The sequence below is a fragment of the Hypanus sabinus genome, chromosome 12 (genome assembly GCF_030144855.1).
Source record: "Hypanus sabinus isolate sHypSab1 chromosome 12, sHypSab1.hap1, whole genome shotgun sequence".
NCBI classification, from domain to species: domain Eukaryota; kingdom Metazoa; phylum Chordata; class Chondrichthyes; order Myliobatiformes; family Dasyatidae; genus Hypanus; species Hypanus sabinus.
This window is the reverse complement of record NC_082717.1, coordinates 21,333,853-21,359,743: the sequence shown is the minus strand read 5'-3', so window position 1 is coordinate 21,359,743 and position 25,891 is coordinate 21,333,853. Positions and strand designations below refer to the sequence as shown.

At 42.8% G+C, this 25,891-nt stretch overlaps 1 protein-coding gene across 2 annotated transcripts in view; it reads left to right on the top strand.

Moving 5' to 3' along the window:
- Positions 1-19,611, top strand: part of slc30a6 (solute carrier family 30 member 6) — a 167,480-nt gene extending 147,869 nt beyond the window's left edge. Inside the window, exon 15 of one of the 2 annotated variants that reach the window (XM_059985647.1) lies at positions 19,555-19,611. In XM_059985647.1, coding sequence (XP_059841630.1) covers positions 19,555-19,596 — 42 coding nt within the window. In that variant the 3' untranslated portion in view covers positions 19,597-19,611. Of the gene's footprint in view, positions 1-15,451; positions 15,583-19,554 lie in introns of those variants that run through there. The other variant, XM_059985648.1, reaches the window with a different exon arrangement.
- Positions 19,612-25,891: the final 6,280 nt, after the last annotated feature.

Genomic DNA, 25,891 nt, shown 5'->3' with positions numbered 1-25,891 from the left:
AGCAGAGGTGCTCAACAAAGCGGCCCCCCAATTTGTGATGCGGCTTGCCACTAATATATGAGAGCCCACTTGACTCTGCCACCCAACAGCACCTTTGGGCCTCATTTGGGGAAAACCTCAGGTCTATGGTCCAAGCTACTGTTAAAACCCCTGTACTCAAAGGACAGGAGGAACTTGCTGAAGGATCGGAAGGACATCACTGATGAAAGAGGTCCATGATGCCACAAGGACCAACTAGTGGGAGTAGTCAAGGACATTTCCAACCTCTCACTTCTACAGGCAGAAGTTCCCACTTGCTTCAAAAAGGCAACAATTATCCCAGTGCCTAAGAAGAATAATATGGGCTGCGTTAATGACTATCGCCAGGTAGCACTCACATTGACAGTGACGAAATGCTTTGAGAGGTTGGTCATGACTAGACTGAACTCCTGCCTCAGCAAGGACCTGGACCCATTGCAATTTGCCTATCGTCACAATAGGTCAATGGCAGATGCAATCTCAATGGCTCTCCGCACAACTTTAAACCACCTAGACAACACAAACACCTACGTCAGGATGCTGTTCATTGATTATAGCTCAGCAATTAATAGCATCATTCCCACAATCCAGATTGAGAAGTTGCAGAACCTGGGCCTCTGTACCCCCCTTTGTAATTGAATCCTTAACTTCCTAACCGGAAGACCACAGTCTGTGCGGATTGGTGATAACATATCTTCTTCACTGTCGATCAACTTTGGCACACCTCAGGGGTGTGTGCTTAGCCCACTGCTCTACTCTCTGTGTACACATGACTGTGTGGCTAGGCATACTCAAATAACACCTACAAACTTGTTGACGATACAACCATTGTTGGTAGAATCTCAGGTTGCGACAAGAGGGTGTACAGGAGTGAGATATGCCAACTAGTGGAGTGGTGCTGCAGCAATAAATTGGCACTCAACATCAGTAAGACGAAAGAGCTGATTGTGGACTTTAGGAAGGGTAAGATGACATACCAGTCCTCATAGAGGGATCAGAAGAGAGTGAGCAGCTTCAAGTCGCTGGGTGTCAAATCCCTGAGGATCTAACCTGATCCCAACATATCGATGTAGTTATAAAGAAGGCAAGACAGCAGATATACCTTATTAGGAGTTTGAAGAGATTTGGCATGTCAACAAGTACACTCAAGAACTTCTATAGTTGTACTGTGGAGAGCATTCTGACACCACTGCCTGGTATGGAGGGATTACTGCACAGGACTGAAAGAAGCTGCAGAAGGTTGTAAATATAGTCAGCTCCATCTTGGGCACTAGTCTACAAAGTACCCAGGATATCTTTAGGAAGTGGTGTCTCAGAAAGGCAGTGTCCATTATTAAAGTCCTCCAGCACCCAGAACATGCCATTTTCTCACTGTTCCCATCAGGTAGGAGATACAGAAGCCTGAAGGCACACACTCAGCGATTCAGGAACAGCTTCTTCCCCTCTGCCATCCGATTCCTAAATGGACTTTGAAGCTTTGGACACTTCCTCACTTTTTTTAATATGCTATTTCTGTTTTTGCACATTTTAAATAATCTATTCAATATACATAATAGATTTACTTATTTATTATTATTATGTTTTATTTTATTTATTATTATCTCTCTCTCTCTCTCTCTCTCTGTTAGATTATGTATTGCATTGAACTGCTGCTGCTAAGTTAACAAATTTCACGTCACATGCCAGTGATAATAAACCTGATTCTGATTCTGAAAAGCAACAAAGCTTCCGGTCTTGATGGGATCCCAGCAGAGAACCTCAAGGAAAGTGGACCAGCGTTCCTGCACCACATATATGCCCTTCTCCTAAAGGTCTGGGAAAAGGAACAACTGCCTTTTGAAATAGTGGCCCATATGTAATAAAGAAGACTAGCCAGATTGTTGAAATTACAGAGACATCTCCTTCCTGTCAAGAACAGGCAAAGTGCTTGTTGGTATTCCTGTCAACTGACTCCTTCTGCTATCTGAAGAAGTACTCGCTGATTCACAGTGTGGCTTCTGCCCATCTGGAGGTGCCATAAACACCAAATTCACAGCACGCCAATTACAAGAAAAATTCTGTGAATAAAGGCAACTCGTGAACTTGGATTTCATAGATTTGACAAGGGCACTTGATACAGGGGTCCACCAAGCTTTCTGGCACATACTGTCAAGACATGGCTGCCCTGCCAAGTACTTACAAATGCTGAGGCTACTGCATGGAGGCACGTCAGCCACAATACTCAGCTGAATCAGGTCCCTCACTGTCAGGACAGGAGTGAAACAGGGCTGCATCATTGAGCCCGTCTTTATTGCTGCCATCCTTCACCTCACTGGTCAAGACCTGGCTCAGGGAATCCCAACCATGTATAGAATGGACAACAAGGTTTTCAACCTTAGCTGGTTCAAGGCGAAGAACAAGGTCGGCACCAACATGATTACGAACCTTCAGGATGATAATACCATGGCAGCACACTCTGAAGAAGACCTTCAGTGTATCCTGATAGCCTTTGCCGAAACACATTGTCCCCTGGGTCTTGTTTTGAATATAAAAAGAGACATGGGTCCTATATCAGCCACTGCCCAACCAGTCCTCCATTAAATTTGATGATATCACTCTTGAAAATGTGGACCACATCCCCTGGCTTGGCAGCATTCTCTCCTCAAAAGCAGACATTGTCTCAGAGAACATCTATCGCCTGAATAGTGCCAGTGGATTAACCAAGAGAGTCTTTGAAAACTGCGACGTACAGGTCCAAACAAAACTTCTGATCTACAGAGTAGTTGTCCTTCCTACATTACTGTATGGAGCTGAATCATGGACTGCAGCTGCAGTGGACGCCTGAAAGCCCAGGAACGATACCACCAAAGAGCCTTGCAAAAGATTCTGAGGATCAGCTGGAAGGACTGAGGGACTCACACCAGCGTACTGGAGGAGGACAACGTGAACATTATGTCCACCATGATAAAGCAATGCCAACTGCAACGGATGGGTCATGTCACTTGGATACCCAGCTCATGTTTTTCCAGACAAACCCTTTACGCCCAGTTGGAGGAAGGTCAGTGAGCCACTGCAGGGGAAATGAAATACCTCAAAGAAAACTTCCGAATCATTCTGCAGAAATTCAACATTACATCTTAAAAACTTGGAAGACATTGCACTCAGTAGATAGATCTGGAAGAAATCTGTTCAAGAGGGAGCTGCGCTGCTTGAGATCGACTGCTGCTGTGCCACGGAGAGCAGGCGGCAGATGTGAAAGGGGAGAGTGAACAACCAAAAGACACTGACCACTGACCACAGCCATCACTGACCACAACCATCACTGACCACAACCATCACTGACCACAGGCATCACTGACCACAGCCACAACTGACCACAACCATCACTGACCACAGCCACCACTGACCACAACCATCACTGACCACAACCATCACTGACCACAGGCATCACTGACCACAGCCACAACTGACCACAGCCACCACTGACCACAACCATCACTGACCACAACCATCACTGACCAAAGCCATCACTGACCACAGGCATCACTGACCACAGCCACAACTGACCACAACCATCACTGACCACAACCATCACTGACCACAGGCATCACTGACCACAGCCACAACTGACCACAGCCACAACTGACCACAACCATCACTGACCACAGCCACAACTGACCACAGCCATCACTGACCACAACCATCACTGACCACAGCCACAACTGACCACAGCCATCACTGACCACAGGCATCACTGACCACAGCCACAACTGACCACAGGCATCACTGACTACAGCCACAACTGACCACAGCCATCACTGACCACAGCCATCACTGACCACAGCCACAACTGACCACAGCCATCACCGACCACAGGCATCACTGACCACAGCCACAACTGACCACAACCATCACTGACCACAGCCATCACTGACCACAGCCACCACTGACCACAACCATCACTGACCACAGCCATCACTGACCACAGCCACAACTGACCACAGCCATCACTGACCACAACCATCACTGACCACAGCCACCACTGACCACAACCATCACTGACCACAACCATCACTGACCACAGGCATCACTGACCACAACCATCACTGACCACAACCATCACTGACCACAGGCATCACTGACCACAACCATCACTGACCACAACCATCACTGACCACAGGCATCACTGACCACAGCCACAACTGACCACAACCATCACTGACCACAGCCACAACTGACCACAGCCACCACTGACCACAACCATCACTGACCACAGCCACAACGGACCACAGCCATCACTGACCACAGGCATCACTGACCACAGCCACAACGGACCACAGCCACCACTGACCACAGCCACAACGGACCACAGCCACAACTGACCACAACCATCACTGACCACAGCCATCACTGACCACAGCCACCACTGACCACAACCATCACTGACCACAGCCATCACTGACCACAGCCACAACTGACCACAGCCATCACCAACCACAACCATCACTGACCACAGCCATCACTGACCACAGCCACAACTGACCACAGCCATCACCGACCACAGGCATCACTGACTACAGCCACAACTGACCACAACCATCACTGACCACAGCCACAAATGACCACAGCCATCACTGACCACAACCATCACTGACCACAGCCACAATTGACCACAGCCACCACTGACCACAGCCACCACTGACCACAACCATCACTGACCACAGGCATCACTGACCACAGCCACAACTGACCACAACCATCACTGACCACAGCCACCACTGACCACAACCATCACTGACCACAACCATCACTGACCACAGGCATCACTGACCACAGCCACAACTGACCACAACCATCACTGACCACAGCCACCACTGACCACAACCATCACTGACCACAACCATCACTGACCACAGCCATCACTGACCACAGCCACCACTGACCACAACCATCACTGACCACAACCATCACTGACCACAGCCACCACTGACCACAACCATCACTGACCACAACCATCACTGACCACAGGCATCACTGACCACAGCCACAACTGACCACAACCATCACTGACCACAGCCACAACTGACCACAGCCACCACTGACCACAACCATCACTGACCACAGCCACAACTGACCACAGCCATCACTGACCACAGCCACAACGGACCACAGCCATCACTGACCACAGGCATCACTGACCACAGCCACAACGGACCACAGCCACCACTGACCACAGCCACAACGGACCACAGCCATCACTGACCACAGGCATCACTGACCACAGCCACAACTGACCACAGCCACAACTGACCACAGCCACCACTGACCACAACCATCACTGACCACAGGCATCACTGACCACAGCCACAACTGACCACAGCCACCACTGCCTCTTGCCCACACTACACCAGAATATATGATCCTGGATCAGCCTCTACAACCATCTGAGGGCCTTTGGGAGAACTTCATACATGACTTGAGGGATTGTAATACTACTACTCTGTATGAGCATTGAGGAAGGGATTGAGAATGGAGTATTTATTCTTTAATACCCAGACCAATGTCACAATTTTCCTCAGATTAACTGTAAACATAGAGCATAGAACAATACAGCACAGTACAGGCTCTTCAGCCCACAATGTTGTGCCGACCCTTAAACCCTGCCTCCCATATAACCCCCACCTTAAATACCTCCATATACCTGTCTAGTAGTCTCTTAAATTTCACTAGTGTATCTACCTCCACCACTGACTCAGGCAGTGCATTCCACGCACCAACCACTCTCTGAGTAAAAAACCTTCCTCTAATATCCCCCTTGAACTTCCCTCCCCTTACCTTAAAGCCATGTCCTCTTGTACTGAGCAGTGGTGCCCTGGGGAAGAGTCGCTGGCTGTTCACTCTGTCTATTCCTCTTAATATCTTGTACACCTCTATCATGTCTCCTCTCATCCTCCTCTTCTTCAGAGAGTAAAGCCCTAGCTCTCTTAGTTTCTGATCATAATGCATACTCTCTAAACCAGGCAGCATCCTGTTAAATCTCCTCTGTACCCTTTCCAATGCTTCCACATCCTTCCTATAGTGAGGCGACAAGAAACATGGTAAAAACACCAAGTTAAATATTTTGTTTAAGATGAGTGATGACAAAAGTCCAGCAAAAAAGGCCTTCGAACAGTTGAATGGCTCATACAGAGAACGGACATGGAGAAGACTGAACATTAAGGGAAATAGAGAGGATGGAAAGTGTTAATAGGTCTAACAGGTTTCAGGAGACCTAGCTAAATAACAATGGAATGTCTTCTCTAAGGAGCAATTCCTTTGGAGCAGCCAAGGGAAACCTTGTGGGTTTCCTCTCGTACTCCAGTTTCCTCCTGCATACCAAGGACATTCTGATAGGGGAGGTAATTAGCTACTGTAAATTATCCCTTGTGCAGCTGAGTGGCAGGAGGATTAGGGACAGCTGATCACATGGAAGATGGAAAAATTGGATTAACAAGTGATAAGTATAAATAGGCACTTGATAATCAGTGTGGATGCGATGGGCCAAAGAACTTTATTCTGTGCTGAGAAACTACGATTCAATAAAAATTGGTTGCATTTTCAGGAAAAAGTAAATTACGAAAGGTTTTGTTTAGAGGACTCTATAAATCGGGATTGGAGTAAAGCGCCAACACTGATACCGTCTGGTGGGTCAAATAGCCTGTTTCTCTACTATAGATTTTATGTAACACACTTGGCACCATTATATAAAGGACACTATTCCCTCAAAGACCAATTGTTTTAATAAGAAAGATCATGAGTAGTGATACTATCATGAAAACATATGCACGTGAAAGTTATATTCTTAAAACAGACCTTAGCTGTACTTAAAGAATATGTCATGGTGGAGTCAGATTATTTGTCGCTAACTTTGATACCATATCAGCCAACCGGCTTTCTCAGGAGGATCATTAGTTTGAAGACAATGTGCAAGGGATGTGGGTGATATAAAAGGTAGTTTGGACAAACTTCTTTAAAATCTCCAGGGCTTTTCAGCGGTTGTTGCTATTCTTCTTAACAGAAGAAGGAAGTCTCCTTAAACTGACTGAGCTGTCACCCTGATCAGAACATTGCCTCTTTTCTTCAGTTTCAGTTGCCGTGGAAACAAGTCCTTGGTTAAGCTGCACAACAGGATCAAAAGGCAGATTATGAATTGTTCTAATGGAGTTCATTAATGGGACACATTGTGCAGATGTGAAAGCTTTAAGTTGTTGATAAGTTAATGAGGTGTGATATCATCCGCAAATATATGTAAAATAAACAAGCTTCTGAAAAGGATAACTCTCAAGAAATAAGTTTTAAACCTCAAACATTAAAAAGAATGATTGCAATGGGAATATCAGCAAATTGATTCTGGGCCAAAGTCAGGCCCCATTTGAGCAGGATCCAAAACAGTAAATGTATAATTCCCTCCGCTGCTGAAATGGTAAACTGAAGACTTGGCTCAAGTCCAATATTCCATTTTACCATTAGAGAAAGGAAAGAAAATCTGCATTTATCCAGAGTTGGATTTACCAAAGCTCAGATTTCCTTGACTGCCCAAGTTTGAGCCCACTCAGATTTCAAGCTCAGGTTTGCACTTACTCCTAAGTATTAACAATTCAGATAATGCACACCAATTGTTTTTTTCAATCCTGCTAGACATCCTTGTCCAGAAGGACACGGCTAATATAACAAACTGATTGATTTTTGCCATTTGAATTTAGTTACCTTAAAGTAAAAATATTGTGGGTTCAGTTTTCTTCCTAATGTGATAGTGTGAGGAAAGAAGATGATCATATGTGCCCTGGACTATTACCATAATCATAATTTATAGATTATCATTTACTTGGTAAATATATTTTGATGCTTTACAAAACTATAAAAAAAAACGAGGGCATATGCTTAAGATGAGAGAAAGAAATTTTAAGAACAATTTAAAGTGAAAGTATTTTACACGGAGAGTAGTTCAGACCTGGAACTCACCACCAGAGGAGCTGGTACAGTCAGATGCAATCATTGTGATTAACAGATATTTAGACAGGCACTTAAGCAGGAAAACCTCCAAGAGGACCACAACCTTGTTGCGGTTTGGAGGCTTGCTTGTCTCAATGACCTGGAGAACTATGCTGGTTGGAGTCAGGGCTTCACATTTTGGCTCTTGGTAGGGTCACCCATGCCAAATAGGTCAAAGGGCAGAAGCCAAACTGAGAGCGGTCCACCAGACCTCCAGGTTTGGGGTTTCAGCTCAGGGATAACAACCCTGATTGATAAGACAAAATTCTTACAGAAACAGTCATGAAGAATCTTTCTACATCTAAGTGTGATGTTATTCCTGAGTCTCCACCTGGGACTTGCATGACTGGCAGTAGTGAAAACCGTGAAGAAGCTACTGACATGATGAAGGAAGCCTTGAATGCTGCCAGAGATAGTGGATCTTCATTGTTACCCTAAATGCCAGAGGTGTAATGGGCAGTAAGTAAGTAAGCAGGCAAAGCATAGAGAGATGCAAACCTAATGTGGCAAAGGGTCAGAATAGTGGCCTAAATGGCTTTTATTTGTGCTGTACAACTCTGAATGACCAAAACAGAATGAACTCCAGGATAGGGTGCATAGGTCAGAAGAAATAGTTTAAAGATTAGACAATAAGACTGAGGCTTTGCTAATATGGTTAGAGCTACTGAGGAAGGATATTTTTGAAAAGAACTGTCAATGAATAGATCTGACTCAGTGAAAGGAGCTGCCAGTGAAGTTAGTGCTGGAGAAGGGTAAGTTTTGCACTCTTAGCTAGATGTCTCTCTTACAATGCCAGTGGCAGCTGCTTAAAGAGGGTTATGCTTTCCCTGAATAGAAACTGGTGGGTGTGTGAATTTGATAATTAGCAGACACAGGGGACTAAGTAAAGACGGGAACAATATTGGCATGGTGGAGGTAGAAGGATCCTATGTGAGGTAGAAAACATAGTTAAAAATGAGTTGAGACTCCTGAAGTGGTTAGAAAAAAATCTTCTGATGCCCCTAAAAATAAACAATAATTTGAAGGGATAAATCGTGTAGTTTGTGTCAAAAATAAAATTCAGGCAGTTAGGAGGAGAGCAAAGCCAGAAACAAAACAGCAAAGGTCATGAGATAAATGTAACTCTCTGTGATCTACCCAACATTCAGTGGGAAGAACTCTCAGTTACACGACTTGGTATAGCTTAGATTAATTTTGTCATTGCTGATTTAAACAGGGTTCTTTTGGGGATAATTGTTGGCAACAAGTAATTAAGCATTTCACTCTGCAGAAATACGTTGTAAACACAGCCATGTGTTTACAGCCAAATCCGAGTTATTGGTGATTCAACTGAGAATTGGCAGGTGACTCACTCTGGATTACTCTCACACTTTCTCTGATGGCTGATTACTGACGTCCATTGATATGACCTTGAATTTTAGCTACCCAATTCCAATCCTCGTGGCTGGTGACCAACGTTGACATTTACTGAAAAGACCAAATCAGCAAAGTATAAATACTCCAAAGCTTAATTCTTGGAAAATCTCAGCAAGGGAAGCAATTCAACTATTGACAGATTGTATTAACTGTTATCAAACAACTGAGTACTGCAGATGTTGGAAATTAGAAATAAAGACTGATAATGCTACAAATGCTCAGCAGGTCTGGAGCACTTGTAGGGAGAGAAACAAAGTTAATGTCTCAGATCAATGATCTTTCATTTTTCTAATAAAAAAGGTAATTGACCTGAAAATCTACATTTAAATCTCTCTCTCTCTCACACACACACACACACACACACACACAGTGAATCTGTGAAATTCATTGCCACAGCAATGATGTGGAGACCAAATCATTGAGTATATTTAAAGTGGAGATGAATAGGTTCTTCATTAGTTAGGGCATCAAAAGTTACACGGAGAAGGCATGACAATGGGATTGCAAGGGAAAATAAACCAGCCATGATTGAGAAAACACGATAGGCCGAATCGCCTAATACGGCCCCTGTATTTCATGGTCCTCTCCCATTGTTCTTAACGACAAGGCAGAGAATCAAGCCTGGAAATCAGTTCTCCAGTGACCTCACCCTAACTTCTTTGAATTGCTTCCCCTCAAAAATATCCAATTCTGTGAGCAGAAAATGTTAATTAATGATTTGCTGTTATAAATAGTCTGTAATGAATTTTCTACTGGCCATAGCTAGAATATATACTGAGTTACAGTTTACTGTCATGATAGGAGAAAAATACTGACCAGAAGCATAAAATGAATCAATAGAGAAAATGGCTGTTCAGGCCTTATTGTTTGTGCCAACTTTGGGATGGCTTCCAATTAGCCCCAAATTCCCATGGTACTGTACACTTTTCCATTCAGCTCTATTTCCAGTTAGCTACTGAATCTACTTTCAGTGCACTTTAAGGCAATACAACAACCACAAATGTTTAATCATAAGAAACCATCCCTGGGCACTTCACAGGACTGTTCATGAACAAAATTTGAATCACAGAAGGAGATGTTAAGGCACAGGATGGAGAGCATGGTCAAAGAGATAGATTTCAAGGAGAGTTTTAAGGGACTAGAGAAAGAGAATTCCAAAGCTTAGGATTAAAGATTCTAAAGAAATGACCAATGTTTGAGGGGTACAAGAGAGAAAATTGGAGATCCAAAGATCTAAGAAGAGTGTAGACATGAAACTACTCCTTACAGCTAATACTCTCTAATCTAGGCAATCCTTCATTAGAAACACTTTATGATTGAGGATCCTGGACTGAAATATTATCTGTTTCTCTTTCCACAGGTGCTGCCTGACCTGCCAAAATGTTTCGAACCTTCTCCATTTCTATTTCTTTCTGAATGCATTTGCTAATGTTTCAGCATCTTCTTTTCACACTTCTATTAGACTCTGATCATTGAAAAATCAGGAGCCTCCTCCTTCTCCCATGAGCTGGTTAGTTATTCATCACTATTCACAACTAGACATATCAGCTTAGGTTGTATCCATAATGCTTGTGAGATCACTAAATTTTCTTTATAGGTTGCTGCTTCTGCTGTTCAATGTGCATCAGGATTTGTACTGGGGCTGTTGGCCAATGTCTGTATGTCGGTACATGAGACAATAAGAAATCAATCCCAAAGTTTACTTACTTCAGTAAACTGGAAAGCTTGCAGAAGGCTGAGGGGTTGATCTTCATCAGAGAAGTTGGGTTCCAAGCTACAAAGTCCATTGGATATATCTGGCACCCGTGTTTACAATGTCAATCAAGAAAGAAACAGTTCACGTTGCAAGCTGAGTCTCATTTCTATGTGTAGCTAATTACTGTGAGAGTTGTGAAAAATATCAGCATCAGATTGAGAATTATTAGTTCTTACCCTGCCTTGACTTTCTCCGTTGTTTTTCTCCCAGTTTACTTTTAGTTTTTACATGATCCAAGTTTAGTCCATCCTCCTTTTCTCTGGTTCCTAATTTGTTCTCATTGGTTAAGAAGGTATTTTGTTCATGCTGATGCAGAGGAAGCTTCCGGACAACCTGCTTCCTCACCCTTCCTTACAAGTTTGTTCTTCCAGCAAGGTGGGTGAAAAAAAAAATTTTTGAGCTGAGGAGAGTGGTGGGAAGTCTGACTGCCAGTAGATCCCATAAGTTGTCCTGGCCTTGCAAGCTCTGCCCCAGTAGGTCAGCTGGGACCTAACCCTTATTGAGGACTCATGATGTAATCCTTAATGGTGAATTATTCATAACCTATATTTTGGCAATTCAGGGCTTTGCCCAGGAAAAGTGTAGAATAACATGCTGCCCATAATGCCCTTAAGTGACCTATAATATTGAATGTCATGGTGTTGAAGAGACAACTGGAAAATGGGCCAAACATAGGCAAATGGTGTGAGCTCAGATTCAGAGTAGTTGATTGTTATATACACTAGGGTGCAATGAAATTTCTAGCTTGCATAAGGCTTACAGCATAAACAGTAAACATGCTAATAATAAATAAATACAATAACAAGGGCAAAACAACAGAATGGTGCAAATCTGAAGTAGTGCAGACAGGGGTGCTGAAGTGACAGTAATGGAATATTTGAGAATGGTAGAGTTATAAGTACGAAAACTCAGTTTGGGAGCTTAGTGGGCATAGATAAATGAGACTAAAGGGCCAGTTTTCTGTGCTCTACCGCTCTACAAATATCCCACTGGTGGAAGTGGACTGTAGCTTTGATTTGGAGAAATAAAGCAAAGCAGGTTTTCTATTCTGCATCAAGCACGTGCTACAATTGACTTGGGAGTTTCTCGTGTTGACAATGGATGGAAAAATAGAGAAAAATGTTCCATTCCCTTGTACAACTTTCTATTTGATAAACAGTAAGCACACATACACAAGCATCCATCCACTGTAGAGTAGGTTATGTTTGAAACAGGTACTACGGTATGCAACTGAACTTTTCACATGACTAAAGGTAATTTTCCTTTGGGGGTCCTATTCTATTATTTTAAATTTTTTAAGAATCACTTTCATTCACCCTAACTCTAAACTACTTATTTTCTGCCCATTATGCCGTTGACGTTTAGGGTTGCAATGAAGGCCCTTCATTTCTGTCTGATACTGTTCAATACCAATATAGAAGGATTCTTCATTGCTATTTCTGTAACTATTTCTTTTGAGCAAGCAAGGTTGTTAGCCCTGAGCCGAATCCCCGAACCTGGAGGACCGATGCACCACTCTCAAAGGCCTCTGCCCTTTGACCTGTTTGGCATGGGAGACCCTACTGAGAGCCAAAGCACAAGACTTTGTGATTCTGACTCCAGCCAACGAGGCTCTCTGGGTCATTGAAGCACACAAGCCTCCAAACCTTATGACAAGGTTTTGGTTCTCTAGGAGGTTAACCCTAATACTGCCATTTATTCTCTGTTCATCTATGTAGTACTCTCCTCCGTAAGGTGGAACCTGTCCTCACCCTCTATAATTTCTCCTTTGGCTCCCCCCATATTCTTCACACCATAGGTGTAGCCATGGGCACTTGCATGGGTCCCAGCTACTGTATGCCTGCCTTTTCTTCAGCTACATGGAATGGTCCATGTTCCAGGCCTACACAGGCATCAGTCCCCAACTCTTTCTAGGCTGCATCAATGACTGCTTCCTGCACCTCAAATTTGCTTGGTGCATTTCCTCTTTCTCCCCTTTCTCGGTCTCTCTGTTTCCATCTCAAGAGACAGTCAATCTACTGATATATCTTCTATAAATGCATTGACTCACAGCTATCCAGACAAAACCACTTCCCACCCTGTCACTTGTAAAACTGCCATCCCCTTCTCTCTGTCTCCAATGCCTCAGCTCTCAGGATGAGACTTTTCATTCCAGAATAACTGAGTTATCTTCCTTCATCAAAGAAAGGGGCTTCCCTTCCTCTACCATCACCCTCATGTCTTCCATTTCATCTGACCTCACCCCATAATCCCACCTCCATAACCAGGATAGGATTCCTCTTGTCCTCACCTACAAACCCCACTGGCCTCTGTGTCCAGCAAATAATTCTCCTTAACTTCCACCATCTCCAATGGGATCCCACCACCAAGCACATCTTTACCTCCCCCGCACCTGCTGCTTTCTGCAGGGATCACTCCCTACATGATTCCCTTGTCCACTTGTCCCTCCCCACTGATCTCCCTCCTGTTATTTATCCTTGCAAGTGGATCTAGTGCCATAACTGCCCCAAGACCTCCTCCCTCAGTACCATTCAGGGCCCCAAACAGTCCTTCCAGGTGAGGCAACACTTCACCTGTGAGTCTTTTGGGATCATTCACTGTATCCAGTGCTCCCAGCGTAGCCTTCTGTGTAGCAGCAAGGTCCAACGTAGATAAGGAGATCGCTTCGCTGAGCACCTTCATTCTGTCCACCACAAAAAGTGGGATCTCCCAGTGGCCACCCATTTCAATTCTACTTCCCATTCCTATTCTGACATGTCAGTCCATGGCCTTCTCTACTACCAGGATGAAGCCACTCAGGTTGGACGAACAACACTTTATATTCTCTCTGAGAAGTCTCCAACCTAATGGCATGAACATCAATTTCTTGAACTTCTGTAAATGCCCCCTTCACCATTCCTGATTCCTGTTTTCCTCACTCACCTTATCTGCCTATCACCTCCCTCTTCCCTTTCTTGTATAGCCTTCTGTCCTCTCCTATCAGATTCCCTCTTCTCCAGGCCTCTATCTCTTTTACCAATCCACTTCTCAGCTCTTCATTTCAACCCTTCTTCTTTCTCGGTTCCAACTTTCACCTATGATCTTGTACTTCTTCCTCCCCTCCTCCCACCTTCTTACTCTGACTTCTCCCTGAAGAAGGGTCTGGCCCCAAAATGTCAACTGTTTACTCTTTTCCATAGATGCTGCCTGACCAACTGAGTTCCTCCAGCATTTTGAGTGAGGCTTTAGATTTCCAGCATCTGCAGATATTCTTGTGTTTGTTTAGTACTTTTATTTGAATTCTCAGCTTAAGCTTTCATAGGTTTAATGGACCAGATTTAAAAAATGAAATTTGATACATGAATACACAGGCAAACAATTCTATATTAATAATTTTGTTATTTTCTGATTGAACTCACGAGCAAATAAGATGGACACAAAATGCCTACTTGGCACAAAGCCTGCATTCCTGTAAATAAATAGAAGCTCACTAAGCTTATTTATTTTTTCTTGAGTGCTAAAGAGATTTGTCTTTTTCAGCCGTTGACACTAAGTGTTAGTAAACTTTACTTTGTCTCAAGATCAAAATGTAGTTCTACCATTTGGCTGCTTGGCTCAACCAGGGAACAAGATACTTATATTGTGAGAGTTCAGAAAAGAACTTCTTAAATTCTTTTACCTTATTATCATTAAGGTTATAAATCCGGACTCCAATTTATAAAAATTGGAATTTTGGCTTCTCAGCGTAAGCAAATGGGTTTGCATTTTCTTTGATCTCTTTCCAGTTTTTGACATCAGTCTCTGCCCTTTCCTCAAACTGATCTCTCAAGGTATTCCCTCCATCATTCTAATCCATCTACACTCATTTTTCCTCATTTAATTCAACTCTATAATCTGACTGTATTTATTTTCAGTTTCTTTGTAAATTAACCATCATTTTCACATCTACACACAATTATTGAGATTTGCATAAAGTATATTTGGTTTATTTATTTGGTATATTTAATAAATGTTTTTAATCTCTTCTGCATATCTTTATTTGTGCCAGCAGCCTCTGTCTGACTATGTTCAAATGTGAAATGGAAGACCTTTAATTTGGAGAACGTGCCAAGTGAATATTAATCATTGATCATTTTAAAAATCTGGCAAATCTCTGTTGTGCAAATTTCTGTTTTTCAGGTGTTGAAGGCTGTTCATAGTTCAAAGTTACTTTATTATCGAAATACATATATATCAGCATATACTTTACTAATTAAATTCATTTTCTTGCAGGGATTCACAAGAACAAAGAAATACTATAAAATCTAGGGGAAACTACACACAAAGACTGACAATGTGTAACTGAAGACAAACTGTGCAATCACAAAAATAATGATATATAATACCAGACAATAAAGATTTTGTTTCCTGAATACTTTTGGATGTACCTTATGGATTTTGAGCTGTTGGTCATGAAAATCACCCTGAAATTTTCCTACCATGCACAATTTTTTTTTAATTGCCTATATTTTTTAAATTCATAATTCAAGTCAGAATAACTGATGCCATCAATGTACGGCATTCAAGGATGTTGTTGAAAACTTTCTTGGCAACTTCAGGGCACCAAACTATGTGCAGCTGGTTGACAACATGCTTCAAGCATACAAAACCATGAAATGCAACATGTCTCTAAAGATTATTTTTCTGCACTTCCATTTAAACTTCTTCCTTGCCAAGCTTAGCACTGTCAGTGACAATCATGGTGAAAGGTTTTACCAGGATATGTTTTTCATGGAGAAAAGGTATCGGGCAATTGGAATCTGTCAATGCTAGCTGATTATTATTGGACACTTAAGTGAGAAGCCTCAGACACTGAGTAGAAGTGAAAATCATCAACAAAATAGGTTTAGCTTAGTTAAAATATTGTAAAACATCAGCACCATTATGCAATTAAATGCATTATATTCAATAGAAGTTAATTTTTTGTTTCCCCAAATTCCTACATGATGCAGTTTGAAATTATTTTTGTGTTCAGCTTCAAGTTGTCTATCATGAACAAAAAGAAGCAACACTGCTGACAAAGATTGTTGTCCAGTGTAATTATGTCATTCAATAAAGTCGCCTTAGCAATCGTGGGGATGACTCACAGCAGACTGAAATGCTTGAGCATATAGACATTAAGAGAGGCTGTGCTGGAGCTTTTGAAAAGCATTAAGTTAGATAAGTCGCCAGGACCGGATGGGGTATACACTAGGCTACTATGGGAAGTGAGAGGAAATAGATGAGCCTCTGGCGATGAACTTTGCATCATTAATAGGGAAGGGGGAAGTACCAGAGGATTGGAAGATTGCAAGTATTGTTCCCTTCTTCAAGAAAGCAGGTAGAGATAACCCAGGAAATTATAGACCAGTGAGTCTTACTTCAGTAGTGGGCAAGTTGTTGAAAAAGATCCTGAGAGGCAGGATTTAGCATTTGGAGAGACAATCTGATTAGGATTAGTCAGCATGGCTTTGTCAAGGGCAGGTCGTTCCTTACAAGTCTGATTGAATTATTTGAGAATGTAACAAAACACATTGATGAAGGTAGAGCAGTGAATGTAATGTACAGTATATGGATTTCAGCAAGGCATTTGATAAGGTTCCCCACGCAAGGCTGCTTCAGAAACTAAGGAGACATGGGATACCTGGAGACCTTGCTTTGTGGATCCAAAATTGACTTGCTCACAGAAGGCAAAGGGTGGTTGTAGATGGTTCAAATTCTGCACGGAGGATGGTGACCAGTAGTGTCACAGGAATCCGTTCCGGGACCTCTCCTGTTTGTGATTTTTATAAATGACCTGGATGAAGAAGTAGAAAAGTGGGTTAGTAAGTTTGCTAATGACCCAAAAGTTGGGAGTGTTGTGGATAGTGTGGAGAGTTGTCAAAGTTTACAGCGGGACATCGATAGGATGCTGAACTGGCTGAGAAGTGGCAGATGGACTTCAACCAAGATAAGTGTGAAGTGGTTCATTTTGGTAGATTCAATTTGAAGACAGAATATGCCGTAATATAAATGGTAAGACTCCTGGCACTGTGAAGGATCAGAGGGATCTTGGGGTCAATTTCCATAGGACACTCAAAGCAGCTGCGCAGGTTGACAGTGTTGTTACGAAGGCGTATGGTGTGGTGGCCTTCATCAACTGTAGAATTGAGTTCAAGGGCCATGAGGTAATGTTAAAGCTATATAAGACCTTAGTTAGACCCCCACTTGGAGTACTGTGTTCAGTTCTTGTCACCTCACTACAGGAAGGATGTGGAAACCATAGAAAGGGTGCAGAGGGGATTTACAAAGATGTTGCCTGGATTGGGGAGCATGCCTTATGAGAATAGGTTGAGTGATATTGGCTTTTTCTCCTTGGAGCGACGGAGGATGACCTGATAGAGGTGTATAAGATGGTGATCATGTGGATAGCCAGAGGCTTTTTCCCAGGGCTGAAATGGCTAACATGAGGGGCACAGTTTTAAGGTGCTTGGAAAAGGTACAAGGGGGATGTCAGAGGTAAGCTTTTCACATGAGAGTGGTGGGCCAGCGGCAGTGATGGAGGCGGATACCATAGGGTCTTTTAAGAGAATCTTAGATAGGTACATGAAGCTTAGAAAAGTCGAGGGTCATGCGCTAGGGAAATTCTAGGCAGTTTCTAGATAGGTTACATGATTAGCATAACTTTGTGGGCCAAAGGGCCTGTAATGTGCTGTAGATTTCTATGTTCTATATTCTAAGTATTAATCACAGTAAAGAATCCTCACAGGTAGCAAAAAAAAAGATGGGAATTGATTTGTGTTTAATTATTATTTTAGCAGTTTTGAAAAGTTCAAAATAAATATGCGAAAATATACATTTACAGCAGAAACTGGAATATCACATAGGGTTTAAATTAGCAATCATTTAAGATGTATTACATTTTGAAATATTTAAGGGAAATGGATTCATATTTACCATTCTTTTTAACAACCTGAATCTTTATTTCTTCAGTAAACAGGTTATAACAGTTCACGTCCACCTTAAGGTTCAAGATGTTCATGGTATATGTTGATAAATGAGTCATGGGGACCTGGAACTCTTGTTAGCTCTTCAGGAGGAATGCTGAATCACTGGCAGATATTTTAGGACTTTCTGCATTAAGTTACACCCTCAGAATTCTCTTTATTGACTATTTCATGCTGCAACCATGATATCACAGACTGTTTAATCATCAATACAACTTTAACATTGGATTCCTTCCTATTTATAGCTTATAACACAAAATTTGGTTATTTATTTATTGAAATAAAGCGTGAGTAGGCCCTTCTGGCATTTCGAGCCACACTGACCAGTAATCCCCTAATTTGATCCTAGCCTAATCATAGGATAATTTACAATGATCAATTAACCTACCAACTGTTGAGTCTTTGGACTGTGGGAGGAAACTGGAGCACACAGAGGAAACCCACGCAATCACAGAGAAATGGTGCAAACTCCTAACAGGCAGCGGTAGGAATTGAACCAGAGCCACTCGTACTGTAAAGAGTTGTGCTAACCACTACGATCCCATGCTGCCCTGTATATCATATCTCTTACATTCCTTTACATTAAAGAAGGAGGCAATTCTGCCCATTGAGACTTTGCTAGCTCTCCAAAGAGTTCAATCAGTCCCCTTCCCCCACTTACCTCCCTGCAACTCATTTACATCCACATAACCCTCAGCTTCCCCCCCCTCCAGATTTTCTGCCACCCACCTACACTAAGGATAATAAACAGTGTCCAATTAATCCACCAACCTGCAGCACTTTTGGGATGGAAATTGGAACACCCTGGGGGAATTCATGCGGTCACAGGGAACACAAACAAATACCACATAGACAACACCGAGATCAGCATTGAACCAGGGTGACTGGAGGTACAGCACTAACGTCTGCATAACTGTGAGCTGAGCAGCTGATAAACAGAACGCATTTGGGAAAACGCACATGCTTGGGAATAAAAGATATAAATAGAAAAATCCCTCTGGTAAAAAGACCAAGTTCCTACATAATCTGGAACAGCCCAGTGTACGGTACAATGCAGCAGTGGCTAGTTTATTGAACTAGCACCCAGAGCTGAATTCAAATCTGACTACAGAGTCTGCATAAAACATTAAAGATAACAGAGCATTCGTATCGGTATCCATGTGAAATCGCAGGATGGTTGTAAAGGTGCCTTTAGTCACTAATATACAGTTTAAGATGGCGCTGGCGAATCTCAGCAACTTCTGGCTGGTGGCCAATGAAAGAAGGAAAACAACTAAATACTTTGTTAATCTCTCTTTTGTCTGGTAAATGATCATCGGAAGCAATAGTCTGTACCTTCCCTTATAACTTGGAGGCATTTTGATCTGGCAGAACCGAGGTGAGACGAAGCAGATGGCCCATCACCGAAAGTGAAGAAGACCCGAGGTTCGATCGATTTAAGTGCCGTGCCGAAATGGAAAGGTTGGGTACAGGCCCCGTCAAGTTGGTGGGGTCCAGGACCCAGAGCGCATCGAGGCAACTGAATCCAATGTTTGGACAATGATTTAGGTGCCAGGACAGATTGAAAAGATCAGGGTGTCAGAGCCAGAGACAAGCATTGGGCTGGTTCAGCTTGCTGCTCCGCTCCACACTGAACTAAGAGTCTGTGGACAAACTCTCTTAGTGGACTTCAGTTCAGAATGCCATTTGGTTGTGTTTATTGTTTACAGGATTGGGTATTTTCACATTGGGTGTTTGATGTTTTTTTCAATGGGTTGTTTTGGGTTTCTTTGTTTTTGTCTGTTCAGAGACAAATCCCAAGGTCGTATAATATATATATACTTTGATAATAAATGTACTTTGAATATCCTTCAAACAAGGAGATCTTTCACCCTCATCTGGTCTGGACTATGTAACCCCAGACTCGTAGCAATAAAGTTGACTCTGAAGAAACTCTTGTTAGTTCATGGAGAATTGAAGATTCCAATATGTGCTGCAACTGGGAATGTCCTAACTTGTGAATGAATTTTTTAAAAATGTACAACATTGCCAAATGTGCCTTTTAGGAATCCAGCAGCAACCGACCTGCAGTTGGATAATATGTTAATGATTATTCTGGTGTTATGAAATTATGGATAACAGATATTAATTAAAATGAGAACAAGTCTTCAGGAAATAAAAACTTCCACAATTCCATAAGTCTGCTCGGCTATTTTATCGTGGCAGATCTATTTTCCTCTCAGCCCCAATCTCCTGCTCCAACCTGCCCATTGTCCTGATGAAGAGTCTTGGCCCAAAACGTCGACTGTTTACCCCTTTCCACAAATGTTGCCTGGCTTGCTGAGTTCCTCCAGCAATTTGTGTGTGTTGTTCCTGCCTTCTCCTAGTAACCTTTCATGCACTGACTAGTCAACCTCTGTCTTAAATATAACGGGGACTTGGCCTCCACAGCAACCTGTGGCAACGAATTCCACAGATTCACCACCCTTTGGTTAAAGAAATTCATCCTCATCTCCGTTCTAAATAGATGTCCCTCTATTCTGAGGCTGTGTCCTCTGGTCTGAGACTCCGCCACCATAGGAAACATCCACTCCACAACCACTTTATTGAGGTTTTTCCACATTTGAGACTTTCAATGAGACTCACTGTCATTCTTCTGTATTCCAGTGAATACAAACCCAGAGCAATCAAATGCTCCTTATCTGATAAACCTTTCAATCCTGGAATAATTTCTGTGACCCTCCTTTGAACCCTCTCCAACGTCAGCACATCCTTTCTTAGATAAGGGACCCAAAACTGTTCACAATGCTCCAAATGAGGCCTAATCAGTACCTTATAAAGCCTCAGTGTTACATTCTATATTATAGTCCTCTGGAAATGAATGTCAATGTTGCATTTGCTTTCCTCACCACTAGCTCAACCTATAAACTAGCCTTTAGGGAATCCTGCACGAGGACTCCCGAATCCCTTTACACCTCAGATTTTTGAACTTTCTCTCTATTTAGAAAATAGTCAACTCTTTTATTTCTTCTATCTAAGTGCATGACCATACACTTCCCGATACTATGTTCCATCTGCCACTTCTTGGTCCATTCTCCTAATCTGACAGTCCTTCTGCAACCTTGCTGCTTCGTCAAGGTGCCCCTCCACCAGTCTTCACATCATCACAAACCTAGCCACAAGGGATCATCCAAATCATTGATGTACAACGTAAAAAGAAGCAGTCACAATACTGACCACTGTGAAGCACCACTAGTCATTGGCAGCCAGCCTGAATGGGAGCCCTTTATTCCTACTCTTTCCTCCTGCCAATCAGCCAATCCTCTATCCATGTCCATATCTTTCCTGTAATACCAAGGGCAACTTGGTATTTGCAACTTGCTAAGCAGCCTCACATGTGGCAACTTTGTCAAAGGCCTTTGAAATTCCAAGTATGCAACATCCAGCGGTTCTCCTTTGTCTATCCTGCTTGTTATTTCTTCAAACAATTTCGAAAGATTTGTCAGGCAAGATTTTCCCCTTAGGAAACAATGTTGACTAGGGTCTATTTTATCATGACCTCCAAGTACTCCAAAGCCACATCTTTAACAATTGAGGTCAGGCTATCTGGCCTACAAATTCCCTTCTTGAGGAGTGGAGTGACATTTGCAGTTTTCCAGTCCTCTAGAAGCCTGCCAGAATCTATTGAGAAATCATTGCTAATGCCTCCATAGTGTCTTCAGCCACCTCTTTCAGAACCCTAGGGTGTAGACCGTTTGTTCCAGGTAATTTATACACCTCTAAACCTTCTGGATTCCTTAGGATCTTCTCCTTAGTAATGAAAACTTCACTTAATTCCGCCCCCAACAATCTCGAACTGCCAGCATACAGCTAGTGTCTTCCACAGTCAAGACTGTTGCAAAATACTTATTCAATTCATCCTCCATTTTCTTGTCCAGCATTACTACCTACCCAGTATCATTTTCTAGCAGTCTGACAATTACCCTCGCCTCTCTTTTATGCGTTATATATCTGAAGAAACTTTCAGTATCCTCTTTAGCATTATTAGCTTACCGTCATATTCCACCTTTTCCTTCCTTATGACTTTTTTAGTTGCCTTCTGTTGGTTTTTAAAAGCTACCCAATCCTCTAACTTCCCACTAATGTTTACTCTATTATATGCCCTCTCTTTGGCTTTTAAGTTGGCTTTGACTTCTCTTGTCAGCTGTGGTTACATCATCCTGCCTTTACAATGCTTCTTGGTTAGGATACATCAATCCTGTGGCTTCCAAATTGCTCCCAGAAACTCCAGCCATTGATGCTCTGCAGTCTTCCTTGCTAGGGTCCCCTTCCAATCATCTTTGTCTGGTTCCTCTCTCATACCTCTGTCATTCCCTTTACTCTGCAGTAATAGTGATACATCTGACTTTAGCTTCTCCCTCTCAAGTTGGAGGGTGAATCCCGTCATGTTATAATTATTGTTACCAAAGGGTTCCTTTACCTTAAGCTCTCCAATCAACTCCTGTTCATGTTATTCCAACTCCCCCACAACAATAACAATCCCCAGCTCCCTCACTAGCAGAGGAGAACAGTGACAATAGCATCAAAACCCCCCCCCCACATCCAACCCCCCCCACACAAAAAATTAACAGATCACCCACCCACTAATCAGACACAAGATGGAAAACACCAAAAAAACGGAAGGAAACCAATATAAGGTACAGTCTAATGATCACAAAACTCTCAGAATATTGAAAACATTGTTTTGTCAGCATACGAGGAGAGCTTCCGTATGAACTCAGTCCTTCTGTGGAGAGTGACAACCACGTCAGGTCCAAATGCCATTGACCATCTGGTGGCCTCCATTGGGTGTGATTGCTGACCCCTTCCACGTGCACCTCGATGCTTCAATCTTCCTCGCCTCTTTGAGATGGAGTCGCTAATGACCCCACTCTCTGTCTCTGGTCTTTTCCATGAGTCAGCTCCCATTCTCAGTCCTTTTTGAGAGACTCAGTCTCTGATCTCCCAACACAGCAGAGCACTAGATTGTTCGACTGAATTCCAAGCTGCACGTCACAGGCTTCACCAGTTCCTGTAACACAAACAGGACAAAAAGAACAAGCAGAAAGCATAGAAAAAGTGAAATAATTGAGGAGGTTGGCTATCTAGAAGATGTCACTCAGGGAATTGTTGTTCGCTGGTGCCACCTTGACCTAATTCTTCAATCCTTGTCTGCTAAAGCATAGTTACAGCAGTGAAAATGACTCCAGGGGCAGAGTTACATTCTTTGTGTAAGATGTGGGTATTCTGTGAGACCTACCACCTTCCAGATAACCACATCTGCACCAGGGTACATGTTAAGGAACTGGAGCTGCAGCTCGATGACCTTCATCTTTTTGGGAGATTGAGGAAGTGATAGATAGGAGCTACAGGGAGGTATTCACCCCGAGGTTGAAGAAGGCAGGTACCTGGGTGACTGTCGGGAGAAAGAAGCTAAATGGGCAGCCAGTACGGAGGACCCCTGTGGCTGTTCCCCTCAATAATAAGTCAAGTCAAGCTTTTTGTCATTTAACAATATACATGTATATAACATAAATAACCATATAATGTATATAGAAATGAGACAATGTTCTTTGAACCAGGGTGTAAAGCACAGTAATACACATGACACACAATAACTTGTCAAGGTATGGATAAAATCTACAGATGAATCACACATAATTAACAAACTAAGTGGATTAATTTTAAATACCATAAGGTACAGGATAGATTAACCAGTGACACTTCGAATATGATGCGGCAGGGAGTTCAGAAGCCTGAGAGAAGAAACTGTTTCTCATTCTAACTGCTCTTGATTTTATGCATCATAGTCTCGTGCCTGATGGTAGAACGTCATAGAGGATGCTGGATAGATGGGTGGAATCCTTAATAGTACTAAGGACCCTGCATATGCAGTGCTCCTGATAAATGTCCCCAATGGATGTTAGCGAGACCCCTATGATCCCCTCAGCTGCTCTCACAGTCCTTGTAGGGACTTCCAGTCCGATGCTCGGCTGCTCCCATACCAGATGGGGATGCAGCTTGTCATTATGCTCTCAACGATGCTCCTGCAAAATGCAGCTAAGAATGGGGGGGGGCGGGGGGAGCCTTGCTTGCCTCAATCATCTTAGGATTTGGAGGTACTGCTGTGCCTTCTTGTTCAGGGAGGTGATATTAAGGGACCAGGTGAGGTCAGCTGTGATACAAATTCCCAGGAACTTGGTGTACTTAACTCTCTACAGAGAAGCCATGTATTTGCAGAGGGGGATGGTTCGTCTGCACTTTCCTGAAGTCCGCAAAGATCTACTTCATCTTCTCCATGTTCAGCCTTAGGTTGTTCTTCGCACACCAATCCACCAGCCGCTCAGCTTTCTATATACACCCCGCCTCGTCATTGTTATTGATAAGACTAACCACTGTTGTGTCATCTGCAGACCTGATGACATGTTTTGAGTTGGATCCTGTGCCTCTGTCACACACCAGTGAGGGTAAGAAGAGGAGCATTTGTTCAAAGTTCAAAGTAAAATGTACTATCACCACATATGCATGTGCTCTGATAATAACTTCTTTTTCCTGCAGGCATACTTAGCAAATCTTCTGTATATAACAGTAACTGTAAACAGGATCAATGAATAACAAACTGTGCAAATGTGAATATAAATAAATAGCAACAAACGAGAGCATGAGGTAACGAGATAAAGAATCCTTGAAGTGATTTTTTTCTGCAGAGGAGGGGGTAAAGGATTGTGGAGTTTGCATGGTTTATTTCATTTTCTTTTATGTGCTGGGGCTGGGGTAGTTGATGTCTTTTCTTTCAACAACTTCTATGGTCTTTCTGTATTTCATGGCTGTCTGGGGAAGGCGAATATCAGCGTTGTATTGTACATGAATACTTTGACAGTAAAATGAACCTTGAACCTTGAAGAATAAAGAAGAAAATGAAGAAACTTACCAGACACTTATCAGGCTCACCCAAGCCTGATCTCACCTAAGCCTGATCTCACCCAAGCCTGATCTCACCTAAGCCTGATGAACTAAAGCCTCTCCAGTCCAACACTAGTCCGTTTACACAATGGCTACCTCGATTGCACTTGCCTTATTTTTATTCACCCTTGCTAATGAATCCCATTCACTGATTGGGTGAAGTTCAAACTCTGAAAACTGCCGCAAAGCGCCGCTTTTTTAAAATCTTCAACCACAGACCGTGTCAAATTGCCTCCTCATCTGGCATTCCCGTTCACTGACTGGGTACAAATCTAACTCTGGATTCAACTTCAATTGACAATCGAACCAATGATTAAGTATGGGACTGATTCTGTACCATTGAAATTACGTAGGGGAAGCCAATGGATGAGATGAGATTAGGGAAGGCATTTAGTGGCTATCTCCTGTACTAACATATTGTTACAGGTGTATCCCTGCTACTTAATGCACAATGACAGGTCTATATTGTGTTGCTTCATATGCAGGTGAATGTTCAAAGAGCTATCTCTTCATACTGTAGTAAAGAGGCATATACAGTGTGGGTAAATGAGGTCTCTCACAGGTAATGCCCTCGCCAATAATGAACCTATCTACACAGGAAAGCAGCACCCACTATCAAGGACCCCCACCAACCGGGCCATGCTCACTTCTCACAGCTGCCTACAGGAGCCTGAGGACCCACCCCAGCAAGTTCAGGAACAGTTACTACTCCTTATCCATCAGGCTC